This window comes from Zingiber officinale, chromosome 5A (assembly GCF_018446385.1).
Source record: "Zingiber officinale cultivar Zhangliang chromosome 5A, Zo_v1.1, whole genome shotgun sequence".
NCBI classification, from domain to species: Eukaryota; Viridiplantae; Streptophyta; class Magnoliopsida; order Zingiberales; family Zingiberaceae; genus Zingiber; species Zingiber officinale.
In genome coordinates this window covers 3,735,332-3,753,579 of record NC_055994.1, presented here as the reverse complement: position 1 = coordinate 3,753,579, position 18,248 = coordinate 3,735,332, and the positions used below count along the sequence as shown (strand labels likewise).

The 18,248-nt window shown below is 42.7% G+C and overlaps 1 protein-coding gene across 1 annotated transcript; it reads left to right on the top strand.

The window, feature by feature from the left end:
• Positions 1 to 3,958: 3,958 nt before the first annotated feature.
• Positions 3,959 to 5,603, top strand: LOC121979290 (rop guanine nucleotide exchange factor 2-like). The gene is made up of 6 exons (XM_042531264.1): positions 3,959 to 4,079; positions 4,177 to 4,331; positions 4,418 to 4,492; positions 4,559 to 4,843; positions 4,933 to 5,268; positions 5,355 to 5,603. Exons 1-6 carry the CDS (start codon positions 3,971 to 3,973, stop codon positions 5,493 to 5,495), a joined length of 1,101 nt encoding a protein of 366 aa, XP_042387198.1. The 5' UTR covers positions 3,959 to 3,970; the 3' UTR covers positions 5,496 to 5,603.
• Positions 5,604 to 18,248: the final 12,645 nt, after the last annotated feature.

The following is an 18,248-nucleotide window of genomic DNA, read 5'->3' as shown; positions in this document are numbered from 1 at the left end:
TTTTAAAATAAAGAATAAGTTAAGGAAGAGTTTGTGGCTAGAGCATATCATTTGATGTATTTGAGATCTATGGTTCAAATCTTCAATAAGATGGTTTTTAATTTATTTTTCCAAGTCAAGCTTGAGCTCGAGCTCGATCAAGCTCGAGCTTATGTAGTTTTCTTGAGCTCGAGTTGGCATGAGCTTGAGCTCGCCTCGACTCAATTACAACCCTACCTCACCCACGAGCCAACAAGAAGAGACACCCACGCCATGGCAGCGCAACCTATCGCCGACCAAGCCCTCGCAATCCCTAGCACCGCCTCCATCCTCTCCACCATCCTCCAGCATCTAGCGGAGCACAACGAGGCGGACGGCTACAGCGTGTCACCGTCCCCCTTCCACGCTATCTAGCTGCAAACCGTCCATCTCTGTACGCCACTACCTGCAACGTATATTCCGCTACTCCGGTTGCAGCCCCTCTTGCTACGTCGTTGCCTACATCTATCTCGATCGCTTCGCCCGCCATCTCCCTCGACTCCTTCCGCACCTACGCTTCCTCCTCACCAGCGTCCTCACCGCTGTCCAGTTCATGGACGACATGTGAGCAAGCATTCTCCTCCGTTAGCGAAACAGAGCAATTAAGTACCATCGGTTCCGTTATCACAGACCTTTGGTTCCACGTGGGGATCTAAATTTCTGACGCACACATATAGGATGTGTCAAAATCGTTGCCGACGTTACCTTCATCGACCTTTATCTGACTCAACTTTCGAACAGTATCAATAATTATTAGGAGCATGAGATACAAGGTTGGGGCATTTGGAGAACATGATTTTGGGGACTTTGGCACTTGCTAACATAATGGAGTAAAGCAGCTGGCCAATTGAAGGCCATGTGAGCCTGCGGTCCTCACATGAGCTGTGATCTCTCCAACTTTTTGGCTTCTGGCTCGGGGAACTTGTTAAAGTTGAATTTGAGTTTAAATTTGTATTAAAACATTTATTAATAAAAGTTTATGATTCACAATTTTGAATTGCCAAAACTTTCAACAAATCTGTTATTTGTATTTTTTATTGAGTATTGGACACAATTTAATTGAATCAGCTTCTCCTTAAGTTACAATCTAAGGATATTTGTATATTTATCGAGTATTGGACACAATTTATTGAGTATTGGACACAATTTGTATATTTGTTAAGGGTGATTCTAATAATTGTGCGTAGTATAAACACTAGCTATCAATAATCACGCAAATAAAAACTAATGAAGAAGATAGGAAAATAACACAACCTTTTAAGTAAACCTTTGAGCATTAGTGCTAGGTTTGGTTTGGCATTACATGTCACGACTCACGACTCACGACTCAAACCTCAACTTGACTCGAGTGGTTTAGCATGACATGGCACAAAGTGTAATTAAAAAATTATGACTATATAAGCTCAAATTCCCTCTTGAATACCTGTAGGGCTTAGTAAAACACAAGGACTTTGAAACTCCATTTCATAGTTTACATAATCATGATTCTACGTAGGATTACTTTAAGGTTAAGATTATCGATTAGAATCAGATAGTATACTTCATGATTCCACGTAGGATTACTTTAAGGTTAAGATTATCGATTAGAATTAGATAGTAAAATCATACGATCTTATCCAAAATCTTTAAAATTTTATGACACGTATGTGATTAATAATTAGAAAAAATATTAAAAAAAGTCATATACATATACTTGTATTCATTTTATATATATATATATATATATTAGCATAATAACATTGAATAATATTTATATTTTCATATCACAATAATAATAACATTTCTACTAATACAATAACAATAATCACATTCAATCTAAGAAATACTTTCTTGATTTACAAGATGACCCAATAAAGGCCAACAAAGCAGTTGACATAGTAGAAGCTATTGAATCATTTGATTCAAACATGAATGTCAGATATAATCTTCTAATGACATGTTGATTCCACAGAATAGTAGGCAATATACATCTAAAAACTTTTGGGGCAAATAAATGATAAAATATTATTAGTAAAAAATTGACTTAAAAATAATTAAATAGATATTTAAATAGTCTCAAAACCCTAATCTTAATTTTGCAAAAGTCACATAAATTATAAAATAGCCTAAAAGATAACAAAAAAAGACTAAAAATTTTCTGGATCTCCGAAAAAAGATATTTTTTAATTTGAAACTGGGTGATTATAAGTAAACCATATAACCAACTATAAACCTCTGAAACATTTTATAGTTCTCATAGTTCAATTCGAATAAAAAATTATAATATCTTAAAACTCATGCAACAGCAACCCCCAACATAAAATACTTAGAATTGTTTATAACATAAGATTGTATCGATTCTACTTATCTTGTTCTGATTCTACCAATCTCATCAATCTTGCTCTGATTCTACCAATCCCACTGATCCTATTCCAATTCCATCGCCAAAAACGAACCTACGCTAACCAGGAGCGATATGGCAGTTCTGGATCGTTATTTTGTAAACGATGCTCCATTTACATGGACAGAAATTTAAAGAAGATGGAAAATGATTAAAAAAACAGATGTATATAAATAATGAGGTACCATATACAATTTCATGTCTTTACCTCTCACTATATTTTTTTTCATGAGTAGTTTAATCTATTCGACACATCTGGTTCACACGTATATCCTTCATTTGTCTTATGTTGCAGATATATACGGTGTATATCTTAAATAATACACAATGATTGCCACACCCTCTTTTTCTTTCGAAAGAAGAAAAAAGAAAGGTAATGGATGGCAGCCAATTCATCATCCAAACACCAAACAATCACATATGAGATCATGGCAGGCCACAATGTGCTCATGATCTACCTGAATTCTTAACAAATCTATACTGCAAGCTTAGAAAAATAAAGAGGCAAGAAAAAACCCAACTCCGAAGCTTAGTTTCTAGTGCAGGAGGAATGTTAAAGAGTCAAATTTTGTTTTTTTTTTCTTTATTTCACCAATAATTATAAAAATAAAAAAAAGAGAGAGAGCGAAGAACTTGCTGGCCTGTGTGAACCCTTGCAATTAGAAGTGTGACTTTGAACATTGAATTATATGCTTAAAGATTGGCTTCTTGGCGACTATTTTAGGCCGGCACACGGATTAACTATCTGTTGATGAAGACTAAGGACATGAAATGGTTATTTTAAACTCATATCGTGGCAACACGTTTAAAAAACTTCGATTCTTGACAACCACAAACTGATGGCAACAAATTAATTAATCTTCAGGCCAACAAGCATTCTTCCTTCCTCCTCTGACAGCCAAGAATGCAAGATGGAAGCGTAGTGATGGGAGTTTCTGAACTCATCTCCAGACACTGCAGTGCAGTAGACATTTGATACGGCAGGCAAGTTCACTCCCTTCTCAGCAGTAAATTTCTTGTTCGTCCCAGCATAATTTGCTTTAGAACCATGAAATGTTGCATAGTTCTAGTTTGTTTGTTATTTTCATGCCTTGTTCTTGATTGTTTGAGACGTTGAACTCCTTGTCTTAAGCATGCGCAACTTGTGCTGACAGCAGGTTAATTCTAGCAATCTGAAGATGAACGGATCCTCAAGAAAATCTGATGAGAATTCTGAGATGGATAGGCACCTTCCCTCGTCCAAACAGCTGTGGAGATTGAACACAGACACAAGTTCCTCCGCGCCGATCTCCAATTCCACTGACTACAGCCGCACAACATCTAGCATGTCCTCTTATTCCGAGCACAGCAATGAGCAATCCAGTTCTTATGATTTCCCGCCTGTTGGAAGGCCAATGTCCAAGCCGATCAGACCTGACTCCTTGGCTTTTACTAAACTATCAAGGCTAAAGCACATCAGTAAATACGATCCAACATCAGCATCGGGTAATATGAACAGAGAGACACTGTCTCAGATGCTCTTACAGATCTCTCTTTATCAGTTCTGATTGTTGTAGGCTTGCAGAGATTGAAATGGTCAAAGAGAAATTCTCAAAGCTTTTGCTGGGCGAGGACATGTCTGGAGGAGGAAAAGGAGTCTGCCCAGCTGTCGCAGTTTCAAATGCCATCACAAATCTGTATGGTACGTAGAATGTGTGCTTGGCTTCTCATTGTTTTGTAATATCATATCTTTACTTCAACAAAATGATCCTAATTCAGTCTCATGATTTAACTTGCAGCTACAGTTTTTGGCCATTTCTACAAACTAGAACCACTGCCAGTGGAGAAGAGGACTATGTGGAGAAGAGAGATGGACTGCCTTCTGTCTGTGTGTGATCACATTGTAGAATTCTATCCTTGCTCCCATACATTGTCAGATGGAACCAGTATTGAAGTGAGAATTACTAACAACCAAGATACTATGAAATCTCCATGCAGTTAAGTTTCATTTATAGCATCTTATTCTTCTTGGATTTTCAGATGATGGGAACTAAGTCAAGATCAGACATCAGCATAAATCTGCCTGCGTTGGAGAAGTTGGATGCCATGCTTCTTGTAAGACCTCAACCTTGAACAAAGTGGAGTCTTTGAATGCGAGATTGAATTGAGCAAATTGTGCAGGAGCAATTGGAAGGCTTTCAGAAGACTGAGTTCTGGTATGTCGAAGAAGGCAAGCAAGCAAGTACGCCGACAAGGTCCTTCCGTAAGGTAGTCGAGCGGACCGAAGACAAGTGGTGGCTACCCATCCCCTGTGTTCCATCCTCTGGCCTCTCTGCGAAAGCAAAGAAAGAGCTTCGACTGAAGCGCGAGTGCACCAACCAGATTCACAAAGCAGCCATGGCTATCAACAGCAGTGTCTTGGCTGAGATGGATGTCCCAGAATCATACATAGCAGTGCTTCCAAAGGTGATTATAACTCCTGTCATCTTGAGATTGGCATCCAAATGTGACAACCTCTCTTGAGTATGCTGATGAACTTACTACTGCACTTTTAGAGTACCCGAGCCTGCATTGGAGATTCAATATACCGCCATTTGTCTACAGCAGACAAGTTTTCACCAGACTGTCTTCTTGATCAAATAGAGATTTCCTCGGAGCATGAAGCACTCGAGATGGCAGACAGATTAGAAGCGTCCATGTTCGTATGGCGGCGCAGGGCAGGCACGCAGGCATCCAAATCCTCCTGGGGCATGGTCAAAGATCTAATAGGTGAAGAAAACAAGAACGAGATGCTCGCAAGCAGAGCTGAGATCCTACTGCTCTCTTTGAAGCAAAGGCATCCTGGCTTGGCACAGACAACTCTTGACACCAGCAAAATCCAGTACAACAAGGTAAAGAGAATCACTTTGATCTATCATCTATACTTTATGCATTATGAGAATCCTATGCTCACAGTCTCCCTTTATTCAACCTGCAGGATTTGGGGCACGCAATTCTTGAGAGCTACTCGAGGGTGTTGGAGAGCTTGGCATTCAACATTGTCGCATGGATTGACGATGTTCTTTTTGTTCATGCATCAGTAAAAAGGCGTTTGAAAGCGAAGCAGCAAAAGAGTTAAATGGGAAACTAGAATCCCAAGCTTTGAACTAACTATATACAAAGAATCTTGTTAAGCGAGGAGCAATGAGATTGGTGTCAAAATTAAACTAACTTGTACAATTTAGAACATTACCTTGCATCTCAGGCCACCTATTATCAGGCCAGACTCTTCATGATTTGCTAGTGAAAATTTTAATGCTTGATTAGACGAGGCTGCAAAGATCACTGTCTCTTGAGGGATTAAATAAAGAATATATGCATTCTTTCAACGTAGCAATAAAATTAATTCAACACTAATAGATCATCACTACTTCGCTTGATGCACGACGGAAAAAGGGTTAAGAAGAACGAAAATGGAGAAAGGCATTAAATAAAGAGGGTTCGTAATTGATCACGTCCGGGAGCTGAGTCAGACGGAGGCCGGCTCTGCTGTCGTTGGGGTTGACGGAAAACGACTGAGGCCTTCTGACGGGGCGGTACTTCGGGGAAGCGTTCCCACGAGCGGATGACGGGGCGATGACGACGAAGGCAAAGTGGAAAGCTCTCTGCGCACACTCGGACAAGCACACGGGGCGTTAGAGATCAAGAACCAGGGAAAAAGCCCCCGGAGCAGGCTCTTCGATGCTCAAGTCAGGTACTTTTTCCCCAGAAGAACAGTAAACGGAAGAAAAAGTAAAGGACCAGTGCAAAATGACGAGTGAGCTTACCTCCGTAAGGGAGAGAGCTTCCCTTTTTATATGTCAGCGAGTACTTCTGGAACCTGACAAGTGTCAGCGAATGTCGGGTGTCAGGGCTTGTTTGGCGACGAATGACACGTGGTTTCCTTTCACCGGCTGGGGGAGCATTTCGTTAGCGAGAGGCCTCCAACCATTAGAATATTCCCTAACATGTGACAACTATTCTCTGACAAGTGGTTACGATTCCCTGACTTGTTTGTCATATAACGCCCGATCGACTTGGTTAAATTTCCCTTACCTACGTATATAGCTCTGTAAATCCTGACCTGTGCATATAGCCCTATAAATCCCGGCCTACCCGACCTATGCATGTCCAGCTCTGTAAATCCTGACCTGCAGATCCAGCCCTGTAAATCTTGCCCTACGTATGTAGTCTTCTTATGTTTTGTGCATCCAGACCCGTATACCCTTACCTGCATCCGGGCCCGTATTTCCTGACCCGCATTTCCTAACCCGCATATCCCCTGACCTGCCTCCGGCATTCCCTGATCCGCATATCCCTTGACCTGCCTTCGGCCCAGTATTTCCTGACCTGCATTCCCTGACCCGCATATCCCCTAACCTGCCTTCGGCATTCCCTGACCCGCATATCCCCTGACCTGCCTCCGGCATTCCCTGACCCACATATCCCCTGACCTACCTCCGGCCCTGTATTTCCTGACCTGCATTCCCTGGCCAGTGCTAACCTTGTCTCTTTAACTCCTGACTGCGACATCCCATTGACTTCTGACCGTCATGTCTCCTTGACTTCTGACCGCCACGTCCCCTTGACTTCTGACCGCCACGTCCCCTTGACTCCTGACCGCCACACCCACTTGACTTCTAACCGCCACGCCCCCTTGACTTTTGACCACTGTTTCACCTCCCCGGGCCCCACTATCATGCACCGTATCACAAGCCTCGTCCACAAGTCTAGTCGAATGAGGCACAAGTTTGACTGACTAGACCCAAGTCTTCCTTTAGTCGCTTCAGCTTCCGAACCCCCTTTAATTATCCACTCACGCTAGGAAACAGTGCCTTATTAACTGTCCAATATCCCCTCTTTAAAAGGAGGTTGGATCTTTAGCTGTAAGGCCATATTCTCTTCCTTCCTGTACTTTGAGGTCATGGATTTGGACCCTAATAAGGCCGAGTATCAACATCTTCACCAACAATTGGACCAACTCAAGGCTCAGCTAAACCAAAAGGACCGGGACTTGGTTTCTATGACGCAAGACCGGGATCTTCAAATTTCCCTTAGCCACGAAATTGAAGCTTTATGGTTGTCTGCCAAATCTCGAGCTCGCGCTGAAATGGCTCTGAAGCACAAGGCCTATACTGACCTGGAGAGTCAAACTCATTTCCAGATCTATCTACAAAATAAGCATGTTGATTCCCTATCCTTACTTCAAGAACAAATCAGCATCAAGGACACCACCATTGCCCACCAGTAGAACCAGATCAAGCTACTCAAAGATGAATTAGAAAAAACTTGAGCTCCCTCTGAGTCAGCAGACAACTAATGTATGAAAGGGTGTTCTTCCAAACTCCCCTTGTGCCCTTGTGTGAAATAAAAATGGACTTGCTATGAATATCCTGTGTATTGTTTGAATATTTTAATCATGACCTGCACTTCTTCGTTTTCCTTTGCATATGCCCTCGAATACGACTCCCTATAGAGAATTTAATAACTAACTTTCGTAAAGATGTACTTATCGAGCATTTTTCTTCTTACAAAGGCTAACAGGCCCTAGCTTGCCAAATCAGGCTCATTCGTGATTCATGTTGGGGCGAAACTCCAGAGTGTCGCTCTGAACCATGGTTGGTCATGAGGGCATGCTCACTTATAACTCACACTGAGGCGAGAGTCTGGGACACCAACCGCGAAGGTCATTGGTCGTGAGAGCATCCTCACTTATAACTCGCACTGGGACGAGAGTCTGGGACACCGACCGGGAAGGTCATTGGGTGTGAGAGCATGCTCACTTATAACTCGCACTGGGGAGAGAGTCTGGGGCACCGACTGGGAAGGTCGTTAGGTGTGAGAGCATGCTCACTTATAACTTGCACTGGGGCGAGAGTCTGGGACACCGACCGGGAAGGTCGCTGGGCGTGAGAGCATGCTCACTTATAACTCGTACTAAGGCGAGAGTCTGGGACACCGACCGGGAAGGTCGTTAGGCGTGAGAGCATGCTCAGTTATAACTCGAACTAAGGCGAGAGTCTGGGACACTGACCGGGAAGGTCGTTGGGCGTGAGAGCATGCTCACTTATAACTCGCACTAGGACGAGAGGCTGGGACACCGACCGGGAAGGTCGTTGGGCGTGAGAGCATGCTCACTTATAACTCACACTGGGGCGAGAGTCTGGGACATTAACCGGGAAGGTCGTTAGCCGTGAGAGCATGCTCACTTATAACTCGCACTGGGGTGAGAGTCTGGGACACCGACCGGGAAGATTGTTAGGCGTGAGAACATGCTCACTTATAACTCGTACTGAGGTAAGAGTTTGGGACACCGACCGGGAAGGTCGTTGGGCGTGAGAGCATGCTCACTTATAACCCGTACTGGGGCGAGAGTTTGGGACCCCGGTCAGGATTTATCTAAATACATGACTGGGAAGACTCCTTAGGGTCCGGATTGGTGACTTGACCAGGAATGAATGATCAGGCTTGCCTTGAAGGTCTGTTGCAGTCACCAAATACCTTGTGTTAGAAATAAAATAAAAGATATTTAAATCTTACTCTAATTTCGAGGCAAGACAGAGAAATGAAGAGGCATAATTTGAATCGACGCTTCCCGCCGTCTTTCTTCTCCATTTCCCAAGGTAACCGCATGGCCTTTCCAGTCTCGGACGTATGGTCTTCCAGTGGTGAGATGGTTCCGTACGCATATTCTTCCTTATGATTTCCTTGTCACATCCATCATAAATATCCTTCATCGAGAAGCGACACGTGTCCCATAACTTTATGGCTTATACCATTTGATAATCAATTTTAAGCACGCTCCCCGATGCCCTTCACTTTTCCGATCTGACAGCCATCATGCGCTTTGCTCCCTAAGCCACCCGCTTCGTTCTTCGATATTTCCTAGGAGATCTTGTTTATAAACCCTAAAGGCAGTCCGCCGCCGCCTTTTCATCGTTTCACCTGCCTTCGAACTTCCAACTTTTCCTTGCTATCGCTTTTTAGGTCTCCCTCTTCACCTTTGCTTGCTGCTAGCGATCTTCCTCTCGTCGCCTGCTACTTCATTACAACAATCATGGCTGAGGGTAAGGAGATGCCCTGGTACTCATATTACATTTCTGACTTGGATACTAGCGACCTGTCCATGATTCGTGCCAGTCTGCACCTTACTGAAGATTTCCAACTCCAACCTCCCGGGCCAAATGAACATCCCTCTTCTCCCCCTGAAGGTTTCATGAGCCTTTTTAAGGACCAACGCCTAGGAGGTCTTTGTTTTCCCATCCATCCATTTTTCTCCTCATTAAGTCAATATTTTGGAATCCCTCTTTCCCAATTCACCCCCAATGCCTTCCGTGTTGTGTGCCGAATGATCATCCTATGCCATGTATACCAAATTCCTTTAACTGTCCAACTCTTTCACCATTTTTACTCCTTCAAACGATCTGAATCAGGAGTATTTATGGTGCAATCTAAGGTAGGCTATAAGTTCTTTGATATGTCTTCTTCCAATAAAGGTTAGAAATCTCGTTTCTTCTTCATTAGGCTGCCCGAGCCAATGATTGGGCCAACCCAATGGCGCTCCAACCTCCCTCCACCTTCTGAGCTACCCGAGCATAAACACCAACGTATTTGCAGCGTAGCTTTAGAAAAACTGCACGGAGTGCACCTTCTCTTATCTGTGATATTGCAGGAAGGCTTTCTACACCTCTTTGGGCTTAGTCCGATTTCCGCAGACATAGGAGCTCCTTTTGGTAAGGCTTTTCTTCTTCTTCTTCCAGCCTTCGCTAACTAAGGTATCTTCCTCTTGTCTTGCAGAGGCTGTCATGTTTCGTGCATACTCAATTGGCTCAACCCAGTTGCTCAATAACATTTTGAAGAGTGTGGGTGAGGAAATTAAGAAAGGTCTGGCCACTTCCTCGACTGTTCTCGCAAGCTCAACAACAGAGGATCCAGCTGAGAGCTCCTCCCCACTCCTCCTAGAGGACCCTGCTCCTGAAGCTTGCTCTGTCTCCCTGGATCCGATTGAGGAGGAGCGAGCTCCATCTCCTCATCCAGACAAGCGCTTGCGCCTTCAGCACAAACGAAAGAAAGTCACCCCTTCCGTCCAATCCTCTCCTTCGCTCCCTCCCCTCGGGCAAGCTTCTGTTAAAGCCTCTAAAGCCAAAACTAAAACCCCTGCCCGGGAGTCCCCTCTTGTTGTAGAAGTCCCTGCCGTGGGAGTCTCAGCACCTACTCTCGTCCATATCTTAGCCCCTGAGCAAGTTGACCTTCTCACCCGAGACCAGCCCGAGAGTTCTGCGACCCCCTCCATTCCTCCTGTCACTACCTCACCCTCAGCTCCTTCTCGAGCCAGGGAACGGTCCAGGAAGAAATATGATTTCTCATCTTCTTGGCATCTGCCCTCTACTACAGGATCGCCTTCAGTTGCAGCTGGTGGTACCCCTCCCATTTGCGGCCAGGTTCAACTGCATGGGCGTTAGCCACCTCTTGGTGGTTGCCCAATGAACAATTCTAGGGAGGCTTCGTGTTGGAAGGGATAGACCTGGCTTCTCAACACATACTATCCGTGAGTCTCTCTTTTCCTGATCTGGCTTTTTGAATTTAATTCTGACTCTTCTTATCTTATACAGGCTTGCTCCATGAGCTTGAGTTTGGTCCAAGTTGCTACAGATCTGTTGCGGGAGAACGAGTCGTTGAAGGCTCATGTTCGGGAATTGGAACTGCCGCTAACTCCTCGCGCTCCCCTGGACCCTGAGGCCTCTGACGATCCTTTAAATTCCTACCTTCACGCGGTGGGAGAATCTACTCGGTCCGCCAGAGGTCTTGCCAACGCCGCCTCAAAAAGGATAAAAACTTTGGAAGCTGCCCTGCTGACAAGCGAGTCCAAGCTACAATCAAAGGGGCAGCGTCGCCTTCAAATCTTAGATGATCTGGATGGGAAAGAATCAGAGCTGGCCTCCCTCTCTGAAAAATTGAAAACACTGCAGGGGGCCTATGAAACCCTATAGAAAGACCTGACCAATACCCAAGCGCAGCTGACCGCCAGTTCTGACCAAGAGAAAACCTTTCAAACTCAGTGGGAGGTGGGCAAGGCCACCATTAAGTCCCTGCAAACAGATCTTCTCAAAGCCCAAGAGGATACTGTTGGGATTGATGTGCCCGCTAGAGGGGGGGGGGGGTGAATAGCGTCTCACCCAAATCGATGGCTTCCTATGTATTCGTTAGTTGCACAGCGGAATAATACGAAACTAAATACGAATATGAAAGCTAAAGACAAAGAAAGGAAATGCAAACTAATGCACATCAATGTAACGTGGTTCAGAGATAACTTGCTCTTACTCCATGGTTGTCCATAAGGTGGACGATCCCGATCCTTCGGTGGATTAATCCCCGGCAAACTCCGGCTACTCAAGCAACTCCTTGTGGGTGGAGAAACCTCACCACAACACCAACCAAGAACACTTGGACACAAGAGAACCTTGAGCACATTTGGTGACTACTAATTAGGCTTTAACCAAGTCTAATTTCGTCACCTTGGCCGGTCATACCAAGCTCCTTCTTATAGAGCTTGGAACAAATCAACAACCTGATTTGCCCGTTACCAGTCGACTGGTCCATGTACCAGTCGACTGGTGCCATCCCAACGGCTCTCTCAACGGCTCTCTGCTACAGTGCATTAGTCGACTGGTCCATGCACCAGTCGATTGCTACAGTAACTGCTACAGTAAAACCCTAAAACTAGGATTTTACTCCGAGTACAATCTCTCATGCACTAGTCCTCGCCCGACCAACCTAGACCTAGCCTTCTAGCCTCCTCCATCAGCTTCGCGTCCCTCGGATGTCTCCCCATCCTTCACGTCTTGCCTTCTGGAGCTTCCTTCGGCCTTGTCTATATTGTCGGGTCTTCCTTTGCCAAGAGGCTCCTCACCTCCGGGACTTCATCCATTACCAAGTCACACTTGGACTTACGTTGCCAAGACTACATGCTTGGACTTACACCGCCAAGACTCATTCTTGGACTTTCCTCCTTTACCAAGATCACACTTGGGCTTTCCTTGTTGTACCTATATCCTGCACACTCACAATGCATATCAAATACAACAATAAACCTAACTTAAACCTTTGCCCAAACATCAAAACCTAGGGCACCTAGATTGCTTCAACAATCTCCCCCTTTTTGATGTTTGGCAACCTTTTTAAGTTAGGGAAACATAAATGCAATACATATGCAAATAAATATGCAAATCAACTTATGCATAAATAATGGAACCTAAATCCCTAGGCTCCCCCTTCACCTAAGCTCTCTCTTGAGCTAGGATTTTCCGCAAAGGTAAACTTCTCCCCCTTTGCCTAAATAATCTTCCCCTTTTTGATGTTTGACAACCTTTTTAAGTTAGGGAAACATAAATGCAATACATATGCAGATAAATATGCAAATCAACTCATGCATAAATAATAGAACCTAAATCCCTAGGCCTCCCCCTTCACCTAAGCTCTCCCTTGAGCTAGGATTTCCCGCAAAGGTAAACTTCTCCCCCTTAGCCTAAACAATCGCTCCCCCTTCACTTAAGATCCCCCTCGAGCTAGGATTTCTTGCAAAGATGTATAGGTTTCCCACTTAAACCTAAACTTCTCCCCCTTTGCCATACATAAAAAAGAGCTCCAACAATATCCCAATTGTTGAAAACATGTCATCCAAATTGATCCTAAACTTATGTTTTTATCCCCCATGGATCTCATACATTTAAACGAATTGACATGGTCAAGAACAATGGTGAAAAACACTTTTAGGTTGGTATCAGTCGACTGAACTAGGTACCAGTCGACTGCCCCCTTCGATTTCCACTCACAGAACCTTCTGTATTCGAAATACACTGTTACCAGTCGACTGGTATCGGAACCAGTCAACTGGTATCGGAACCAGTCGACTGCCCTCATCAAAATGAGCTTACAGAGGCATTCTGTGCTCAAAAACATTGTTACCAGTCGACTGGTATCTGCACCAGTCGACTGGTACCCTATTTCTGCAAAAATCAACCTTTTCAGACCAACTTCAGAAATACACCAGAAATTCCATAGACCTCCAAAAATTCCCAAATTTTGTGGAGAGGTCTATTGAACCCTTATCTACCTGGGAAAAATATATTACAAAATGTATCTATCACCAATTCTAAGATTGACACAAAATCCAAAACTAGCTAAATGGTTCAATTAAATTTCGACCTAAAGTCCTAGTTTTGACTTTCTCTTGATGTATCTGCCCATACTAAACCACAATACTTTCCTAGCATAGGTTTATATGACATCTATACATCAAAAACTAATTTTCATGCAATATGAACCCAATTCATATTTCTATGCACGAAACACATCCCAATTGTGCCAACCCACTATGTTAGAGACTTAAATCTGTCTCCTAACCACTTGACACATTTGATAACCCATCTATCATGGGTCCCAAAGGATCTTCCTAACCTTAGTCACCTCCCTTGGTGACTCATCCACTATGGCTAGGCCACTTCGGTACACCTCGGTTGACACTTGGCCTACTAAACTCACCTTCTTAACCTTAGACACCTTGTCTTTGGTTAATTTATTCTTTTTTTTTAATCTTGGACACCTCATGCTTGCTATAATTATATGCTACCCTAGCATATTCCTTCTTACTGGCCTTGGATGACTCTCTCTTTGTTGGATTGAGACGCGCTAGAGGGGGGGTGAATAGCGCTCGTGGCTATTTTGTATGTATCGGAATCGAAAACAGCGTTAGAGTAATTAAAGCAGCGGAATTAAAAACAAACAAACACAAACAGAAGGACACAGAGATTTACTTCGTTCGAAGCCTGTGACGACTCTTACTCGAAGGCCTGTGATCCTTGATCGCTTCCGGTGGGTAACAACTATAAGCTCGTTAAAAGATTACAATTATGAGTACAAATAAAAGCTATAAGTATTATACCGACAACAAGAAATGCTAAATTTGAAGCTTCGGGTCATCGGGCACTTGTAGCAGCACTTCGGAGTGTCTTTTGGAGCAGCACGTTGATGAGAGATCACTTGATATTCGTTGTGTTGAAGTGCTGGTCGAAACCCCCTTATAAAGGGTGTTCAAGGCGCCTTGAAGGCTGTTCAAGGCACCTCCATGCTGTTGGTTGCTACTCGGAAAACCTATAGGTTCCACTGTACAAAAATTTTGTACAAAGGTCTGAACCTTTTCCTAGCTACCATGTGTTATTTTAAATTAAATTTTGGATCGCCTGCGGAACTTAACACGTTTGATCCAAAACTTAATCTATTTGTTCTTTTAGGTTTTGACTTCGATCTCCTGCGGAACTTAACACGTTCGACCCAAGTCTCCTTAAATTATTAATTCCATTAAATATTAATTTCCATAAAAGGTTCCCAGTACTGACGTGACGAGGCACATGACCTTCTTGGATATGGGAGCAACCACCACTGACTAGACAAAACCTTTAATAGAAAGCTAATATTTAATTTCCTAAAATAACTTTAGGTTAACCAAAGAGAACAATCAAATCACAAGGAAAAGAAAGAAACAAAAGAACACAACTTCGAAAAAATATATTCAAAATACTAGAACGTAAGCCTCTTGTATTTGGTATTATTTCCATAAATAACTAGCATGATGCGGAAATAGAAATTACTAGTTATACCTTGTAGAAAAAACCTCTTGATCTTCTACCGTATTCCTCTTCTAACCTCGGACGTTGTGTGGGCAACGATCTTCCAAGATGAGAAACCACCAACCACCCTCTTCTCCTCCAAGCAAGGTTCGGCCACAAAAGAAAAGCTTTACCAAGGAGAAAAACCAAAATACTAACCAAGCTCCAAGAGATGCTAGCTTTCTCTCCTTCTTCTTCTTCTCCGAGTAGTATCCGCCACCACAAGAACTCCAAGGGAGAGGGAGAGGTTCGGCCACCACAAGAGGAAGAGAAGGAGATGATGGCGCCACACCAAGGAACAAAAGAGGGAGAGGAATAATAGATGTTGTATCTTGTGAAGGCACCCTCACCCCTTCTTTTATATTCCTTGGCCTAGGTAAATTAGGAAATTTAATTACAATAAATTTTCCTTAATTTCCTTGACATGATTTAATTGAGAAAAATAAAATAATATTTCCCCAATTAAACAATGATGGCCGGCCAAATCAATAGGAAGCAAATTGGACAAGTTTCAATCAACAATTAAAACTTTCCTTATTTGTTTCCGGAAATTTTTAAAAAATAAAATTTCTCTTTAAAATCTCTTCATGGTTAATAAAAGGAAATATCTATAATTTTAATTTTATTAACATGTGAATAATTTTAAAGAGAAAATAAAACATCTCTCCAATCTACAAATAAGGAAAGAGATCTAATCTCTTTCTTTAATCTTTGTAAATCTTTTACAAGAGAGATATTTTAATTTTAATTCTCTTTAAATTAAATCTTCCACATAATAATAAACATTAAAATTAAAATTTCTTTTTAATTAATTATGGCCGCCCTACTAGCTTGGGTTCAAGCTAGGCCGCCACCTTAAACCCAAGCTTAGGCCGGCCCTAGCTTGGTTCCCAAGCTAGCTTAGCCACCCCTTTAGGTGGGTATAGAAGGTGGGTATATGTGGGTATAGTACTCTATAAATAAGAGGCTACGATAGGGACCGAGAGGAGGAATTGGTTTTGGTCTCCCGATAAAATTAAGCATCCCATGTTCGCGCCGAACACACAACTTAATTTTATCAATGATAATTCATTCCACTAGAGAACTATCATTGAACTACCGCACCAATCCCAAATTACATTTTTGGGCTCCTTCTTATTATGAGTGTGTTAGTCTCCCTGTGTTTAAGATATCGAATGTTCACTAATTAAGTGAGTTACTGACAACTCATTTAATTAATATCTAAGTCCAAGAGTTGTACCACTCAGCCTTATTATCATGTCGGACTAAGTCCACCTGCAGGGTTTAACATGACAATCTTTATGAGCTCCTCTTGAGGACATTATCAACCTAGTATCACTAGAACACAGTTTCCTTCTATAATCAACAACACACACTATGAGTGATACCATTTCCCAATTTATCGGGTTTATTGATTCATCGAACTAAATCTCACCCATTGATAAATTAAAGAAATAAATATCAAACATATGTGCTTGTTATTATATTAGGATTAAGAGCACACACTTCCATAATAACTGAGGTCTTTGTTCCTTTATAAAGTCAGTATAAAAGGACGACCTCAAATGGTCCTACTCAATACACTCTGAGTGTACTAGTGTAATTATATAGTCAAGATAAACTAATACCTAATTACACTACGACCTTCTAATGGTTTGTTCCTTTCCATTCTAGTCGTGAGCTACTGTTTATAATTTATAAGGTACTGATAACATCATCTTCTGTATGTGACACCACATACTATGTTATCTACAATATAAATTAAATGAACAACTACAAACAAATGTAGATAATTAGACCAAATGTGATTCTTTATTCATAATGAATGTTTACAAAGCTTAGGCTTTCAGTATACACTCCAACACATGCTGCCTGGTCTTCCGCGTGGATCAAACTTGACCTGGTCGAATTTCATCCATTCAAGGCGCCTTAAACCTCACTCAAGGCGCCTTCCAAGGCGCCTTCTGCCTTCTTCAAGGCGCCTCCAATGGTGCTTCGCAGCCAGCTCATCCTTTGCACCCGAGGCGCCTCCAAGCTCCATGGAGGCGCCTCAGACACTGTTTATCCGAGGGAAAACTACCTTATTTTGTACCTGCAAGACTTGTTAGTCCCAAACAATATCCTGCAACACAAAATTAGCACAAAATAACAGTATGAATAAAAGAAATGTTTATGACAGTCTCCGGACTGTCCGGGTCTGACTTCGGATTTCCAACCGGAAACCCTAGGTCGACCCGACACCTACTGTTCCCTCTACGGGGAACGCGTCCTCACCTACTCCGCTCAGGAGATTTACCTGTTGCCAGTGCGATCCTCCAGATCGACTGGACTTTTGCTCAGCACTCGATACTTCCGGACTTTCTGCTGGACATTCGCTTCCCGGCTAGTCCAGACTTTCACCTGGTTCGCGACACCAGGACTTTCCACCTAGGGTTACCACCCCCTAGGACTTTTGTCTGAAGCCATCGACCTGCCAAGACTTTCCGCATAGGGTTACCACCCCCTATGACCTAGGGTTACCACCCCCTATGACCTAGGGTTACCACCCCCTAGGGTTTTCCCTTTGCCTAACCGCAGCTAGGACTTTTCTCCACCTAGGGTTACCACCCCCTAGGGTTTTCACCTGCCTAACCGCAGTTAGGACTTTCCTGAAATACTCATTCAACATGTTAGATAACAGAGAATCTTAACTTTGAATCCCTCTGCCATTATCAAAACTTAGGTTCGATCGTCGGATGCTTCCTGCACCAACACTCTTATCCTTGGTAACACCTCTCATACCAATGTCATGTGCTACCTTAACACTTGACCTCCTTTTGGTCTTGGAAAAGATTTTTATGTTTTCAAAGAGTAACTCCCCCTAAAAATATGGTCAAATTTCTATCATTGCATCAACAATGACTTAGGATTTCTAAATAATTAGGAAAATCAAAACTCGAAATTTGATGTTTAAAATTCAATAATGAAACTAAACCTCAACCGAAACTTCACTTTGATTTTTCTTAACCAATCCATACTTGTTTTCATCATGAAAACTCATGTAGATATTATTTAGGATACTTTATCAGGGAAAAATAGTTTTCTATGAAAATACTTCCTATTTTCAAAGATTGACACAAATTTGAAAACTCTTGAAAACTTCAATGTTTTCTCCTAGTTTGTGTCTAACTTTCCAATGATGATTACTA